Source organism: Magnolia sinica, chromosome 12, assembly GCF_029962835.1.
Source record: "Magnolia sinica isolate HGM2019 chromosome 12, MsV1, whole genome shotgun sequence".
Taxonomy (NCBI): Eukaryota; Viridiplantae; Streptophyta; class Magnoliopsida; order Magnoliales; family Magnoliaceae; genus Magnolia; species Magnolia sinica.
Window position 1 is genome coordinate 5,735,850 of NC_080584.1, and position 16,305 is coordinate 5,752,154.

Sequence of the window (16,305 nt, forward strand, 5' to 3'; positions counted from 1 at the left end):
TCATCGGGTTCTATACTTGATGCTAGGTCTTAATGTATAAAATATAAATAAAATAAAAATCAGCTCAATCCACAAATCCAATGAGCTACGCCATATGGAATAATGGAAATGGGATGTCCACCTTAGGTTTGAGTGTGGGCCACCCATGAAACCCATTAATCAGGTCTAAACCACTGGGATGAAGAGAAGCTCCAAATGTCAACCTAATAAGAAACTCAGGTGGGCCCCACTTTATGAATTAAGCAGTTTGAGAGCAAGTTTACATTATTCCATCAACGTGGTATATGTGAGTTTTTATTTTGCTGATGTTTAGCACGTGCAGTTCAAAACCAAGGGTTGATTCAAGGCCATCCATTGTGTACTAAAATCTCCACCGTTCCTTGCCAACAAGCTACATTTTTATGACAAAATTATCCTCTTAACTATTGCCGTAAAGACTAATAGCCAAGGCAAAAAAAAAAAAAGTCCCAGAAGTAGAGATAGAGAGATCTAAGGTAAGTTTTCAATTCTGACAAGTGGGCCATGGTTCAGTAATCCGAACCGTTGGTCTGTTCCGTGATTCTAGCCTAATGATAAACCGTCCCCCAAAAGCATCCTCGATAGGAAAATCCTACTCTTTAAATTAACGGCCTATAAACAGACGGTCAAAAAAAGAGCAAAAAAGGTACCTCCACGGTTGCCATTCAACGAAAAGAAAGGCCCATGCTTAGTGGATGGAATCCGCAATCTAAAAGATGTTTTTCCCATGGTCCATATACGGCGGGTGGAAGAGAAGAGGTTAAAGGTCTGGATTATGTACTATGGACCCCACCTTCAAGAACCCTAGGCGTGTTTGGGCGGTGGGATTAGAAGGCATTAGGTGGGATGGGATTCAAGAAAACATGATTATTACCCATGGCAGTCCCCAGTTGCCAGGATAAGATTAATGCCATGTTTGTTGGTAATACGGTGGTACATTGAATGGATATACCTACCATCATTCGAAATTATTGAGAATAATACACGTGTTATATCTAAACCGTTCATTTGTTTTGTAACCTCATTTTATGGCATGGGCCTAAAAATGAGGTAGATTCAAAACTTATGTGGCCTCAAAGAAGTTTTCAACGGTAAGTTTTCAATCCCAGTTGCTTTCTATGGTGGGGTCCACTTGAGCTTTAGATTTACCTGATTTTTTGGCCGATGCTCTAAAATAATCTCGAAACATGGGTGGACAGTGTGGATATAGCGCACACATCATGGTGGGACCTAGACAACTTGCTAACATTGAGTGAAATTGACACAGGGACCAATGCAAATCCATTTAATCTAATTCCAAGCTTTTCCATTCTTCCCAAACATGGACTGGAATTTGCACAAGACCAGATGAATCCCATCCCACCTGATCCCTTCTAATCCCACTGCCCAAACATGTAGTAGTTTCTGGGCGGGGCTGCGGTCGCCAGCCTGTTTATCAATCGGGCTTGAAAGTACTTTCTGGGCCTGAACGTGTACTAGTTGGATCTGAAATCTTGGCCCAACCATAACGCATCACTCACAAATGGGCCAGGATTTGGGCTTGAACCGGGCTTTAATAGGGAATGAAATCAACACTCGGCCCGATCTATGCCTTTAGATTAATCAAGAATGAGATTAAGGCATGGGCCCTACCTGTGGACGAGATTTTTGGCTGAAGCTCAGTCCGCTATGGCCCAGCCAGAAAGCTGACGATCAGAAATGGAAAGGAAACGAAAAATGAAAGAAAGAGAGGTTATCTTTCGTGGGACCCACCTGATGGATGCATTGGATTGTCATGGGTTTTCATGGTTCATTTTCACTTGAAGAAGATGCAATGGCAAGTTTATATGAAAATTTTGATGTGACGAGATTCAAAAAGAGATCGATTGAAGAAAGAAATGAGAAGTTCAAGATGGGTTGAGGTAGCATCCAAGGGCCTGAGGCCGGTAGCATTCAAGGGCTTGAGGTTCATGGCTATATAAATAAAGGAACTATGTTTTCAGGCCTTCGTATGTCCTCTATTGCAAGGAAAGTAGGACGATACTCATACTGCGCTAGACTTATATGTACATTTTTTCAACATTCGGTATACATGTACCTCAATCTAGACCATCTAAGTTGTGGCTACCATGTGGATGGAGTCTGGCATGAAAACCACACTGATAGGATAGTTTTAGCCCAGTGTGTTACAGCTTACGCTTATATAACTTTAGGGTCTGTTTGGGCAGTGGGATTAGAAGGGATTAGGTGGGATGGGATTCCAAAAACATAATTCCCATGACAGGGATTGTCTCCTAATACCATGGGATAAAATTAATGCCATGCTTTGTTGATAATACGGTGGTACATTGAATGAATATACCCACCATCATTTGAAATTATTGAGAATAACATACATGTGTTATATCTAAACCGCTCAATTGTTTTGTAACCTCATTTTATGGCATGGGCCTAAAAATGAGGTAGATCTAAAACTTATGTGGCCCCAAAAAAGTTTTCAACGGTAAGTATTCAATCCCTGTTGCTTTCTATGGTGGGGTCCACTTGAGCTTTAGATTTACCCGATTTTTTGGCCCATGCTTTAAAATAACCTCGATAAATGGGTGGACGGTGTGGATATTTCTCACACATCATGGTGGGACCTACACAATTTGTTAAACATTGAGTGAAATTGGCACAGGACCCAATGCAATTCCATTTAATGTAATTCCAAGCTTTCCCAATCTTACCAAACATGGCGTGGGATTGGCACAGGATCAGATGAATCCCATCCCACCCAATCCCTTCTAATCCCACTGCCCAAACAGACCCTTAAGGACGTAAGCCTTATTCATATCGTGGGGATTTTTTTATTTTTTATTTTGAAAAAAGATTCCATCTGATCTTTATTAATGTGAAACTGGGATTTACAGCCATTCGCGGGTCCCAACAAAAATGGATCCAGACCGCGCTTATCATGTACAACTCCTAGACAAGGTTCTACAGGAAAACAGAAAATAAACTAAAATTGGAGAGCCCTTGAAGCGCGGCAGCAACAAAGGGGAGGCAGACACCAATCGACCTACCAATCCAGATGGGCTCCAAAGGAAAAATGAGAACCAGACAAGGCCTCAGCTGTCTCCCAAACCTCCACTAAGCAAAAAAAGGGCTGAAGCAGAGCTGAAAGCAGGGCATCCACGCAGCCCCATCCACTAGCAGCAGCTCCAACCAGACCTGAATCCAAACTCAATCGGCCAGCCTCCCGCATCGGAGCATACAAAAGCAGCTTCCAAATAGGAGCTGACGTTAAGATAGCCAGCCAACCAACAGACTGAAAAATAGCTCCAGACCGAATTTCAGCCCAGCTAGCAGATCCCCAACGCAAAGGGAAGGAGAAAAAGGAAGGCGGACTGAACCGTGACGCTGGAAGCCTAGGGAAGAAAGAGAACGGGAGAGCAACGCAACCCAAGGGAAACCATCAACAGCAGCGAACACGCTGACTGGAGAAACTGGCCGAGATTGGGACCCAAAACATCTAACAACCCTTTTTTTTTTCTTTTTTTTGTAGAAACTAACCCCACCTTCCGTTTGCATGTGGCCCACCTGAGTTTTGGATCAGCCTCATTTTTGGCCTTATATCTTCTCTTGGCCTGGCCGAGATGATGGACGGAGTAGATTTATATTATTGTTAGTGGGACCCACCATATTTTATATATATATATATATATATATATATATATATATATATATATATATATATATATATATAAAATAAAAAAAAAATCTCCCGCATGACTAAACTACTTTCTCCACTTTCCTTCATTTTTTTACGGTAATGGCCGCCGAACCCTCCCATGAAATGAAACTACCCACATTCCCCACTCTTCCGCCTCGTTCCTTATATCCATTAAAAAGGAAGGAAAGATATAAACAAAGTTTCAATCATATCATAAAGGGAGAGAGAAAACCAGGTAGATCAAGAGAGAGAGACATTAGAGCGGAAGCGGATCATTAGACTTTTAAGGTAGGTGATCTTATATTGAGATTTAGTATTTTCAGTTAATTATTATGCTTATTATTCCAAAAGTTTGATAGGAATATTATTGTCAGTTGATTTTTATGTAGGGAATCCTACTTATTTATGAATTTCTATTTTTTTATATATATTTTTGACATTTAACGTTGAAATATATATATATAAATTTCAGGATAAAATAAACCAATTATTTAAGTTTATATTTTAATTTATAAATTTTATATATAAAAATATTTGTGCTATCGTATGCCACATTTGCAATTTCAGAGTGCCTCCATGTCAATCGTCGTACTCTGCCAGAGTATCAAATAACTCCTCATGAGAAGTTAGAAGATGTACCACGAGAAACTACTTTAAATGGGGAAGGTTTCAAGTCCATCAAGCTGGACCACAAGTTACGGTCCACCTAGCAATAGATTTATGACATACTAAATTCATACAAAATCCAACCCTCCCAATACGTTTAAAACAACATGAAGATCATTTATATGAAAAATCATTCCTATATACTAGTCAGGATATCCACCAAAAATAGAAAATAACTTATAACTGTTGATAAATAGTATTATCCATTTAATGAGTGAATATAAGTGTTTTCTTGTAAGTGATCCTGATAGTATAATAAACCTAGTGAATGGGTTAGATTTTTCATGTATATTAAAGGTTAGAAGTTATTTACTTGATGGACCGTAATGTTTCCAACCAATTGAACTGGAGATTTTCTTATTATAATGGGACTCTGCTAGTGCGAGATAGGCGAGTATGACTACAATCTTACTCGTCTCCACATGCGGAACATAGCACACGTGTGTAAGTCTGAGAAATCTACCATGCAATCCACATCTTCGACATGCCCAGATTAAAAAAGAAAAAAAAAGAAGAGCACGGTTTGTCTATTTTCTTGGGCACCATGAAAGAATGAAAGCTAACAACGTTCCTTATTCAACTTACAAGTATGGTCCACCTATTTAGTTTAACTGCTAAATTTTCAGTAACGGGAACATAGAAAACATGACCTCTCAGATGAATGGAATAGATATCACACACGTGTCTTGTGTGGCACGTGACACACGAGTAGGATTCAAATCCTACTCGCGCGAGTAGCTTTCTCCATTTTCCATGAAGAATTGAATGGTGGGGCATTGGAGTTGCTGAATGGATTCTAAAAATCAACCAACGGCTCTGGATTTGTACAAGTGGTCATGACCCCTCCGGCTTTGTAGTGTATAGATTCATCATATACCTGCATTTTTAAATTATTACTTTGGGTTACACCATTTACTCGGTTTGTTGTATGGATTTATTTCCACAATCTGCCTCTTTGTTAAATAACACTATCATGATAGTCTACTGTCATTTTTAATATGTTGGTGACTCCTAACCGTCCATCATAAAATGCTTGTATGGTAATCAGACTGTCCAAATTGCCGAACCAACTTTTGATGGTGGACCACAAAAAATAAAAATAAAAATTTGAGCTGAGAATGCGAAAGTAACCATGAATTTTGGTAGGCCCCAGCCACTCAATGTGAGACTTATTGCTCAAAGGTGGAGCTCGTATAGAACCTGATATTCTAACAAATTTATGCACCTCATATAGAACTTGCATTATAGTGTAGAAATTGAATTTATTAAATTATTAATCATTTATTTTTGTTGATATTCTTTTATTGTGTAATGATTATTCATCTTATATGTTTATCTACCATTCATTGAGCATTAATTTTATTATGTTGGATGTAACGTAAGCAAGTAGGACAATCGTGTCCCTTGGGTGAGAGACCCTAAAGCTAGCAAGTAGGGCAATTGTGTCCCTTGGGTGAAAGACCCTAGAATCCACTGGATCCTTTGGAGTCTCCTTTATGTACGGCGTATGAGTACAATAGTGTGCGTGGACATACGTCAGAGGTACAACTGGAGCAGTAGTCTAACCAGCTAACGTATAAATGAGTCCCTCACCATGAGGTACCAGTGCGTGGGCGTTAATGCAACACGACCATCTGCTTGGATACGGTGTTGTAAGAAATAATATAAATGTTATGAGTATTTATGAAAATATCACATGCATCACATTTTCACAATTCTGTTGTTAAATTTCATTATCTGTATTCTATTTCCTTCATTGTTATAAAATTGATATTATTTGAACATGTTAAATTTTGGGTAAGAAATGACCCTATTGGGCTGTTATGCTCATCCTACTAAAAAAAAAAATGCATAGGTGCAGAGCTGGAATACTACGAACAGGCGGGCCTCTACTATTAGCTTTATTTTCTAAAAAATTAGGTTTAATTTTAATTTAATTAATTTTTTTTTGTTATTTAGGTTTAGTTTATGTTTAAATTTTGATGTAGAAAGGGAAAACTATCAAACAGTGGAATTTAATAACATTTTAGCTGTATTTTTCTTTTAGATGATGTTGAGTATCAATTAAATTAGATTGAATCAATTAGATTGTAATAAATGTCATTATATTATAACTCACACCTTGGGATTTGAGTCCTGAAGACCTTATTCGAGTACTCGAATTTCGGGGCGTGATAGAACAGGAGGATTAGCCAACACCTTTCTTGTATTTGCAGAGCCGAATCTGCCCCACTCCTGCTCTGTCTAGAACCAATGAACCCTTAATTTTTCTGGGGAGATCAGCTGGATTGAGGAAGACTTTGTTAGGGGCTCCGTAGCTAGTGATGTTAGCGAGACCATCCACCATTGAATTACCTTCCCGGAAGGTGTGGCTGAAGCTAAGGTTGAGGGGTTGCAGAAGTTGATGGATAGATTTTAGGATATACCAAAGCTTCCAACCGCAGGAAAAGGAGTGATTAGAGACTGTCTCTAAGAGAACAAAGAAGTGATCAGTTTCAACTATAATTGAGGTTAACCCCAAATCCTTGCATAATTTAAGGCCATCAATCATCGCATGAGCTTCGTCTAGCATGTTCAAGATCTGACCGTAGGAATGATGAAAAGCAAAGCTAAAATTCCCGGTGGGGTCGCGGTAGACACCTCCACCACCACCTGCCCTTGGGTTGCCCCGCGTGGAGCCATCAACATTTAATTTCTTCCAATTCTTGATTGGCCGTAACCATCTGACAATTAACAGCGATATCTATGCCTAGGAGCTGAGAACCGACCTCAAGGAGTTAGTTGGAAACTCTGCTAATAATACAGTCTGCTGCGATTGTTAGTTTTTAAATATTGCTCCATTCCCGCCTAGCCAAATTTCCCAAACGATGATGGGAGGGGCCAGGCCATGAAGAAGACGCTGATATGAAGAGGTGGACACTGCTGATATCTAATGCTGGATTCGGGCCTGGATGGTCTGATTATGGGTGAAGGGGATCTGGAATATATTGGCGAAGTGGCTCCAGACAAGGAAAACAATTTTGCCATGACAGAGTAAATGGTCTAGGTCTTCAACTTGGGGGCTAGTGGGGATTGTTACTGAGATGGAGGGAGAGGTTTTGGGGTTGCTGATGTTGATATGGGGATCAGATATCCCACTCTATCTTGGCTGGGGAGTCTGATGTTGGGGTTAAGGGCCTATGGGCAGTGGGGTGGGGATTCGAGGATTGCTGGATTGGGGCTGTTGGTGGGAGATGTTGGATGGGAGGGGGAGTAGGGGGTTGGTGAATCGGGAATTGTTGATGGAAGCTAATGGGAGGAAGGAGTAGATGGGGGCAGCTTGGAGAATTGTTGTGGGCCATGGGAGGATCCTGATTCAATGGAACGATATGGGGGGGGGGGGGAGGACTGGGAATGTGGGCCAGCCAATAGTGGGGCATATGAATATGTGGATACTAGCTAATAGAGAGCATTTATGGAAAAGAATATGAAAGTTCTACATAAAAATAAAATTTGAAAATTTGTTAAATCACTAAAATGGTGAAATGTTATTAATTGTAGATAGGTTTAGAAATTGAAGAAAGATACTAACTAAAATGTTTAAAGATACAAATTTCGATTAGTAATAAAATGGTATGCTAAAAAATTAAATATTAACTTTAATAAGATATTTTCTTTATTTGTTTAATTAAGTATCATTCGTAATATGTTGAGTATGACAGTGGTGCTTAACTTAAAACATGAGTAATTAGATGTAAAACTATCTTTTTATATGAGAATCTTGATGAAGAAATTTTTATGACTTAACTCAAAGATTTTATTTTATTTTATTTTTTTTAAAAAAGGATTGCATTTGTCAACCGAATAGATTGCTTTATGGTTTAAAGTAATTAAGTGTTAATGTGTTGATAAAAGTAAGTCTTCATTCTAAACTTGAAATTTTATAGATGTGGAGTTATTTATTGGTTGCAATTACTAGTAGAAATACAAGTGCAAAATTTAAAACTCATATAGATAGGGAGTTCAATATGAAGGATTTAAGTACAATTAAGTATATTATTAAGATGTCCATATTTATAGATATGAAGAACATGAAAATCTGGATAACTCAAAAGGATTAAAAGTTTTCTGTGCTGCTTTTATATGCAAAATTCGATTCCAATCAGTACTCCATTTTTTGCTAGTTACAAACTACCTAAAATCAGTGACCAAGCATAGAAGTGGAAAACGTAGTTGTCTTAAGTACCATATTATGAAGCCTTATATTTTCCATGGTGCTAGCTTAAAATCGAGATTATTAAATTGCTGTGAAATAAATCATTCATTACTTAAAATGATCAACTTTTGAAGTGGTTATTTCTTTTAGTGGCCAAAATTTAAAATTGGTTGAATTCATGGATAAAGATTATGCAAAAGGTCTTAATAAAAGAAAATTTACAATATATTATATTTTCTCTTTGGATAACATTGTGGTTAGTTGAATGTTGATATTACAGTCAGTGATGTCCTTGTGTACAATATAAGAAGAGTATATGTCAACTACATAACATATAAGAAAAGTATTTAGTTAAAGAGATTGTTAGAAGAATTAAACTTTAAGTAAGAATCCAGTATGTTAAGCTTGGACCAAACACATCAACAATCACTATATCACTGTAGACACTGGAAATCAGCGCCCACGCTGATTTTATGTGTTTTTTGTTTTAGTTTGGTGGTGGGGTGACTATGCTGATTTGTGGATGTTGGCGTCACCACTAGCCAATAACTCTCAGAATCCTGCAGTCGGCTAGAACCTGTGAGATATGCAAAGTCAGAGAATTTGAAGACTATCTCACTTTAAGTTGACTCCGGATCTGCGATTTTGAAGATTTTGAGTAAGAGACGGCGGTTACAAAGAGGGAAGGTATTAGGCACCCTCTCTGCCCGTTCAAATGTACGGTCTCTACTTAGTGTGGTAAAACAATCTCAAGAGATGATGAATGTTATAGTCGAGATGGGACTAGGCACATACGTGGATTTCTAATGTAGTAAGATCTGAGATTTCGGCAAGCCATAGAGCATACGTCTAACAGTGTGTCTAGAAGGCGAATGTAACAATGCTCATGCAAAGGAAGTAATAAAATTGGATTAGAATACTATGAATTTCTGATGTGACAGGATCCAATGTACGGAAAGTCATAGAGCATACGTTCACTAGAAATCTAGAGGAGTAAGGGGGTTGAGAGGGGAATAAATGTCATAATTATGTATAAAATAAAAGGATTTTTAGCTTTGAACTTTTATAGTCTAACACATGGACCAGACCATGACCAAACTAGGCTAGGCTAAAGGGTTAGAAAAGGTCAAAAGGAAAGGCTAGGGGGTGGCTTAAAAGATTAAAACTTTAGAGGCTTGAGAGCTCCTTGCCTCTCCTTCACTTTCTTCCTCCCTCTCTCTCTCTCTCTCTCTCTCTCTCTCTCTCTTGGATGAGAAGATGTTGTTGTTGTTTTTGAAATGAGAGGAGGAGAGGACTATTTATAGCCTTCTCCAATGGTCCTTTGGTAAATGGTAGGTAGGTAGGGGTTAAAAGATGACATGGCAGCTTGTGAGTGGTTAGGGAGAGAGAAGTGCCACATGGCACATTCCCATTGGCTCTTGAGGTTAGTAAAATGGTAAATAGTAAAGGTTAGAGGGGTAAATTCAGAGGAAAGTTGACTTTCGGGCTAAGGGACAGCTGTTGCTCAGAGGACACATGCGTTCGGCGAGTGGTGGTAATCAGAGTACCGTCGGCAGTAGTCCAACTACCGCCCAAGCCGAACTCAGGTCGGCCTTGAACGTGTGGTCCTCATGTAGCATGCTGGCTTGTCCGATGGTCATTTCTTGAGTTTTTTTTAGCTCGGCCGGGTGTATTTCTACGCTGTCTTGGCTCAAATGGGTCCTAGATTTGGGATTTTATGCTAGGTTTGGGAAGTTCTAATGGCTTGGATTAGGGTTTCGGGTTCGGGTAGGGTTTTGGGTTAAGGTTTTGGGTTAAGGTATGGTTTGGATTAGGGTTTCGTGTTCGAGTTGTTGATCATAGTCCGTATTGTCCTTGTTTATGATAGCCTGGGTGGGGTGTCTATAGATGCCCCTCTTTAGCCGAGGTTGCGAGCAACCGAAGGCCAAAGCGAGTGGACACCCCCACCCTTCTGGTCAGAAAAAATAGTGATTCAAATATGTTGCTTGCCATTGTATCATTGTCAGCTGACTGTTTGGAGGAGAGATAACTTGCACATATCATGAGGGTTGAGGAAAACATTGTGATTGTCCCTGCACATTGGTGAGGCATTACGGGTCACCAATCACAACCTTTTCACGTTAGACTGTTAGTAGCATTGGAGGGTAAGTCTGAAAAATAGGGCTTCTGCATGTTGGTGCGGCTTTACGAGGATTTTCGTACTATTTGGTCTGTTGTTCCTTTGCTACGTAATCACCCTAGGAGTATTCGATCCATTTGATTGTCCAAGTGGTTAGCTGCCCTGCGTATTGGTGCAGCCTTATGGGAAACTCACTACGCCAACTTGGACTCGATCAAATTTTTTAAACATCCCTGACTAGGTATGTGTAGGTAATCTTTTGCCATGTAGTCTGCTGATTCTGATACTTTAGTTATAATGGATTATCGTCACTTTGAGTTTGATTATTCTTCCCAGAGATAGATCCACTTATTTTTATTTGTACGACTATCCAGATATTGAGATCGGGCCAATCGTGCATATATCATGTACGGATTCGATCATCCTTCGGGGAAACCGGAAGAGACCGAATCTTATTTAGCTGTTTGCACTGACCGCAACTGGAGAATATGGAAGATTCCTTAGTGTACTGCACGCCGCGTGCAATTTTAAAAGTTTTGTTTAAAAGCTATTCCCTTTGAAACTAGACATCTTTGGGGATTTTATTTGAAGATATATTTTGTAGATTTTTAGAAAATATCCATTTGATCTCACGGGTGGGCGTCGTCGTTTGGTTTTTATTTGTAAAAAGATCTGTCCGATCTCATGGGTGGTTGTGATCATTCGGTTTTTATTGTAAAAAGATTAGATCGCCACCACTAATAAATTAATGGGGCTAATTGTTTGAAATATTTTTAGATTTTGTAAAGATCCATCCGATCTCACGGATGGTCGTGATCATCCAATTTTCATTGCACGATAGACGACCTCCATTAATAAATTAATGGGGTATTAAATACCATGCATTTTTCTTCTTTTTGTGCATTTTTCAGCAATTTTCTAGATATGCTTTATTGAGATTCTCAATTTCTCACGAGAAATTGAATTTATCGTGAGATAAAAGAATCTTTGCTTTTTTACTTTTTTCTTTTTTATTTTTACTTGAGGTTATTATCCAATGGGTCAAAGGAGGATCCGGTCGTCCCATCTCCCCATGAGGGACAGGCCCGCTGTCCGAAGCAACTTTCGGTCAGGGCAGCAGTTGGACTGCCGCTGGCAGTAGTCCGATTACCGCCGGTCGGTCGTTTGGTCCTGTGGTTCGAGTCGTGCATTGGTCCGAGCGATGGGGATTCTCCCTCTATTTGAAATCGACCCTTAGACGTCCAGGGACGCTATTGTGGTCCCTGGAAGCTCCTTGGTGGTTTTTTTTTCTTGATTTTTCTTTTTGTATTCTCTTTCCTTCTTAGATTTTCAAGTGATTTGATCCTATATTTGAAGCTTGAAGATTCTTTTTTTTTGGTTGAATTTTTGGGAGAAGATCTTGGTGGGTTTTGGATTTTCTTCTAGACCATGGGAGGTCATGATCAGGACCTATGTACTTTTTCACCAGATCTCAACTGTTGGATCTTGTTGAATTTTTGTTTTGGGCCATGGAGTTGGTTAGATTTTTCTATTTTGTTTGTTTATTTTATATGTTAGAGTGGGGTGTGATAAGAAAGGGAGCCCCACTCTTTTATTTGGTTTTCATTTTTTAATTGTTTATTTATTCATTTTCTTCTTTTTTTTGTATGGGATGATCTGGACCATAGGATTGATGATTCAGGGCCCTCTTGACACTTGGATGGCAGGCCACCATTTGTGGTACATCCCATGTGATTTATTTGATTTGATGCATGGATGATTTTCCTTGAGTGGGCCCCAAATCATGATTTTGACTTGGCCCAGTTGAGGTGGGCCTTGATTTGGAGATGTGGTCCCTGTATGTGATTTCATGGATTTTATGAGAAGTGGGCCTTTAGCATGAGTTTTGTAAAAATGGACCTTTGGAACGGGCCTTGAGAATGGGCTTTGGAAAGTGCGCTTTTGAAAGTGGGCTTAGGCCTTCAAAAATGGGCTTCTGAAAATAGACCTTTGAAAATGGGCCCTGGGAAGTGGGATTTTAAAAATGGGCTTGAGTTTTTGAAAATGGGCCTTTTGAAGTGGGCTCTTAAAAATGGGCTTGGGTTTTCGAAAATGGACCTTGGAAATGGGCCCTTGAAAGTGGGCTTGGGCTTTTGAAAATGGGCTTGGGCCTTTGAAAATGGGCCTTGGAAGTGGGCCTTGGTCCTTTGAAAATGGGCTTGGGCCTTTGAAAATGGGCCTTGGAAATGGGCTCTTGAAATGGGCTTAGGCCTTTTTCCCTTTTGACTTTGACCTGGACTCTTGACTTTTGGCCATTGACTTGGGCCTTTTGACCTTATGGTGAGAAGGGGACTTACTTGTGAGCCTTGTTTGTGCAGCATGCCTCGTCGTGGTAGGAATGAGGCTTGCCCTTCTCACCAATCGGCTGATCCTTGTTATGTACCGCGAGAGGGCCGACACCTCTCTGATGTAGCCCGGGAAGGTGGCGCACTTGCGATCTTGAGGGGGCGCGGGGTTAGGACACCTCTCTGATGGTTTCATGATCTGCAGCCTCTGTTCTTTGAGGTGTTGGAGCGTACTCCATTTGCCAACCTATTTTGGGTTCGTCTGAGTAAGACGAACATCTCCCTTTTATATGTCTTGACCGAATGGTGGCACGTCGAGACCCATACCTTCCATTTGCCCTTTGGGGAGTGGGGCATCATTCCTTATGACATACATATGCAGTTGGGTCTTCGATATGATGGAGGATCCGTTCCTTTTGAGGAGGATCTTCTGGTACCTTCTGATGATGACAGGATGGAGTTGTTGGGGATGATGCCGGATGCTTCAGATTTTTTCAGCCATCTATTTAGGCTGCTTTGGCTATCCTTGAACTTTGCTAGACGCGTCCCCGAGACTGAGGCCGCGACCGTGGTGAAAGCCCGTGCTCTGATTTTGTACACTATGGGGGCGATGATTTTCTATCACGGGAACGAGCTGGTGAGTTCCTGTCTGTTATCACTTGTGGCTGATATCACCTTTCCCACATCGTACAATTGGAATGCAGCCCTCCTTGCCCATTTGTATGAGGGGCTGGACAAGGCCAATCGCTGCATTAGCCGATCTTTGACTGGTTTTTATCTGGTCATCAAGGTACTTCTTTTAGATCTCCCTTCTGCATTTTTCTTCCTAGGAATGGTATGTTGTACTTTTTCTAATTGCAGCCTTGTGCAGGTTTACTTTTTTGATCATTTTCCCTATCTGGTGCCCACTTTGATCGACCATTCTCCTCCTTTTCTGCATATGATGCTGTGGTATAAAGACAACCACAGCTGTACACGTATGCTTTCCGATCTCGCCTGGAGGTCGAATGTAGATGCCCTTGTCCTTAATGATGTGAGTGATAATCTTGCCCTGTGTTGCCTATGTGTTTTCTGCTTTCTGCTTATCTTCCTGCTCCTGATCTTTTCCTGCAGTTTCGGACCAGGCCGTACCTCCGGTCGAATGCAGCACTCACCCCTGGAGCTCAGGAGGCTTTTCAGGCCTCACGACGGCATCGCATCCTGGAGGATCCTCATGTGAAGAAGTGCTATCTTGGAGAGAGGCTCTTCTGGCAGCTGACTGGCAGTCTATTGGTTCCACTTAGTCCATTGTCTGGTCCATCTAATTGGAGGTCGGTGCCCGAGTGGGAGTTGACTGCTGCTTTGGAGGGCTTTGATGCCAGTGCCTTCATTGATCTAAAGAGAGAGTATAGCTCTTGGTGCGAGCAGTACGGTATTGGCCTGATTTTGCAGTCTGGCTACGCTCCAGGTGACGGTACACATTTTGCTGGAGGAGGGCTTTTAGTTCCTCACTTTTGTCGAAAGGATACAGATGCATATCTCCCTGACGATGATTAATTCCACTGTACCATGTGATCATGCATCACTAGCTGTGTAATCCTCTGTATATACATGAAGTTTCAGTTGCTTAACGTTACTTCCCGGATTGTTCTTAATCGTTGCATCATCTCATTTGGGCATTTGGATGTACATTCCATGGTCTTGGACCCCTGAAGTGGACCCCACCTTGATTTCACCGGAAAGTGGGCCCGGGCGGTAGTCGGACTATCACCCACTGACTTTTGCCTGTTCCTCCTGTTTTGTCTGGTGCCGCAGTGATGCAGTGGTGTCAGTACCTGCAACGGTACTCCGAGTATGCTAGTGGTAATCTGATTACTGCCTCCGTTCATCTTTTCTTCCAGCAAGCCCTCTTCTTCTCTGTACATTCTTTAGTCCCTTTCGGGATATTCCTTCTCCACCCTGACCGTTCGATCATTCTCTTTGCCTTCCCTTCTTTCCTTTTTGTCCTTTTCTCCCTTGTCTTTTCTTCCTCTTTGTCCTTTATGGCTGGTCATGATGGAGGTGCATGGATCCATGAATGAAGGGGAAATGGGTGATGGGTCTTTTATTTATGGTGGTGAGAACCCATTTATGGATACGTTGATGGAGGTTGGTGGAGAAGTAATGGGCCCTTTGGAGGAGGTAAATGCTATTTATGGCATGGATCCTTCTTCCATTAATGGTGGTTATGGGGATGGGTTGATCGGCTTAGATGGGTTTGGTGGACCTACGCCAGATGGGCCACCAGGGTTTGTGGATGTTGGTGTGATGAGGATGGATGGGTTTGATGGTATGGATGATGCGACGATGGTAATGGATGGTTCGATAATGGGAGTGATGGTTATGGATGGACCATTGGATGATGGAGATGGTGTTGGAGGGATGGTCGGTGGTTTGGGTTTTGGTGGGCCACTTTTAGGTGTTGGGGATGATATGTTGTCAGGAGTGGATGGGATGGGTCGGGTCCGGATGGGTGGCGGGCCCCACCTTAGTGGTTCGAGTGGTTTGGATCTGACAGGCGATGAACTTCTTGCAGATGGCCTAGGTCAGATATTTGGTGCGGACTTCGCCATAGTGATGGGACAGGCAGTTGTTGTTGGGGATTAGGGTACAGGTTCAGTCAGCTACTGGGACACTTTAGGCGTTGCAGCTCTTGGGTCATCTGATTTCTAGACTGCTCCTGATGTGGCGGTCGTTGGAGATTTGGGCCCCCCATTGTAGCTCTTTAGGATGCTCTTCGTGATGCGATGGGGGAGTCAGGCTTTTTCCGTCACCATGAGATTGACCTGTTGGATGAGGGGCTGCCCATTTTTTATGACTTGTCTGGGGATCCTGGGTTCTAGATTGTAGAGGGCGTGCCTGTCCGGACTTGTCGTTTGCAGCCATGTGGCACTTGTTCTGAGCGATTGCATATCTGGATCGAGAGCTTGACCAAGTCTGAGATCTTTGAGCTAGGCTCGTTGGGCTTCTGAGAGGTTCTTCACTTTCATCGAGTTCACCCAGACTGGTGACTGCTGAGTGCGGTTTCGTACGATTAGGTTCCAGCGTTGAACTTATTTTCCTCTAATGACCTGGAGCTGAGCCTATTGTTGGAGGAGTTCGTGCGCTTATTTGGCCTTCCTCTCACCCGGGAGCCTTATGTTCCCTCGTCTGAGCCGGTTCATCCTGTCGATCTGATCTCCTGGTTTGGATTTCTAGCTGCTCTTCCTACTGCAGGGGGTAGGGCGGATGAGCTTTCACTGGAGCTTCTGTATGATCGTTGTTCTACTAC

At 41.5% G+C, this 16,305-nt stretch overlaps 1 protein-coding gene across 1 annotated transcript; it reads left to right on the forward strand.

Annotated features, from left to right (window-relative positions):
• The first annotated feature begins 13,392 nt into the window (after positions 1 to 13,392).
• On the forward strand, positions 13,393 to 14,552 carry LOC131221902 (uncharacterized). The gene is made up of 3 exons (XM_058217199.1): positions 13,393 to 13,806; positions 13,888 to 14,049; positions 14,130 to 14,552. Exons 1-3 carry the CDS (start codon positions 13,393 to 13,395, stop codon positions 14,550 to 14,552), a joined length of 999 nt encoding a protein of 332 aa, XP_058073182.1.
• Positions 14,553 to 16,305: the final 1,753 nt, after the last annotated feature.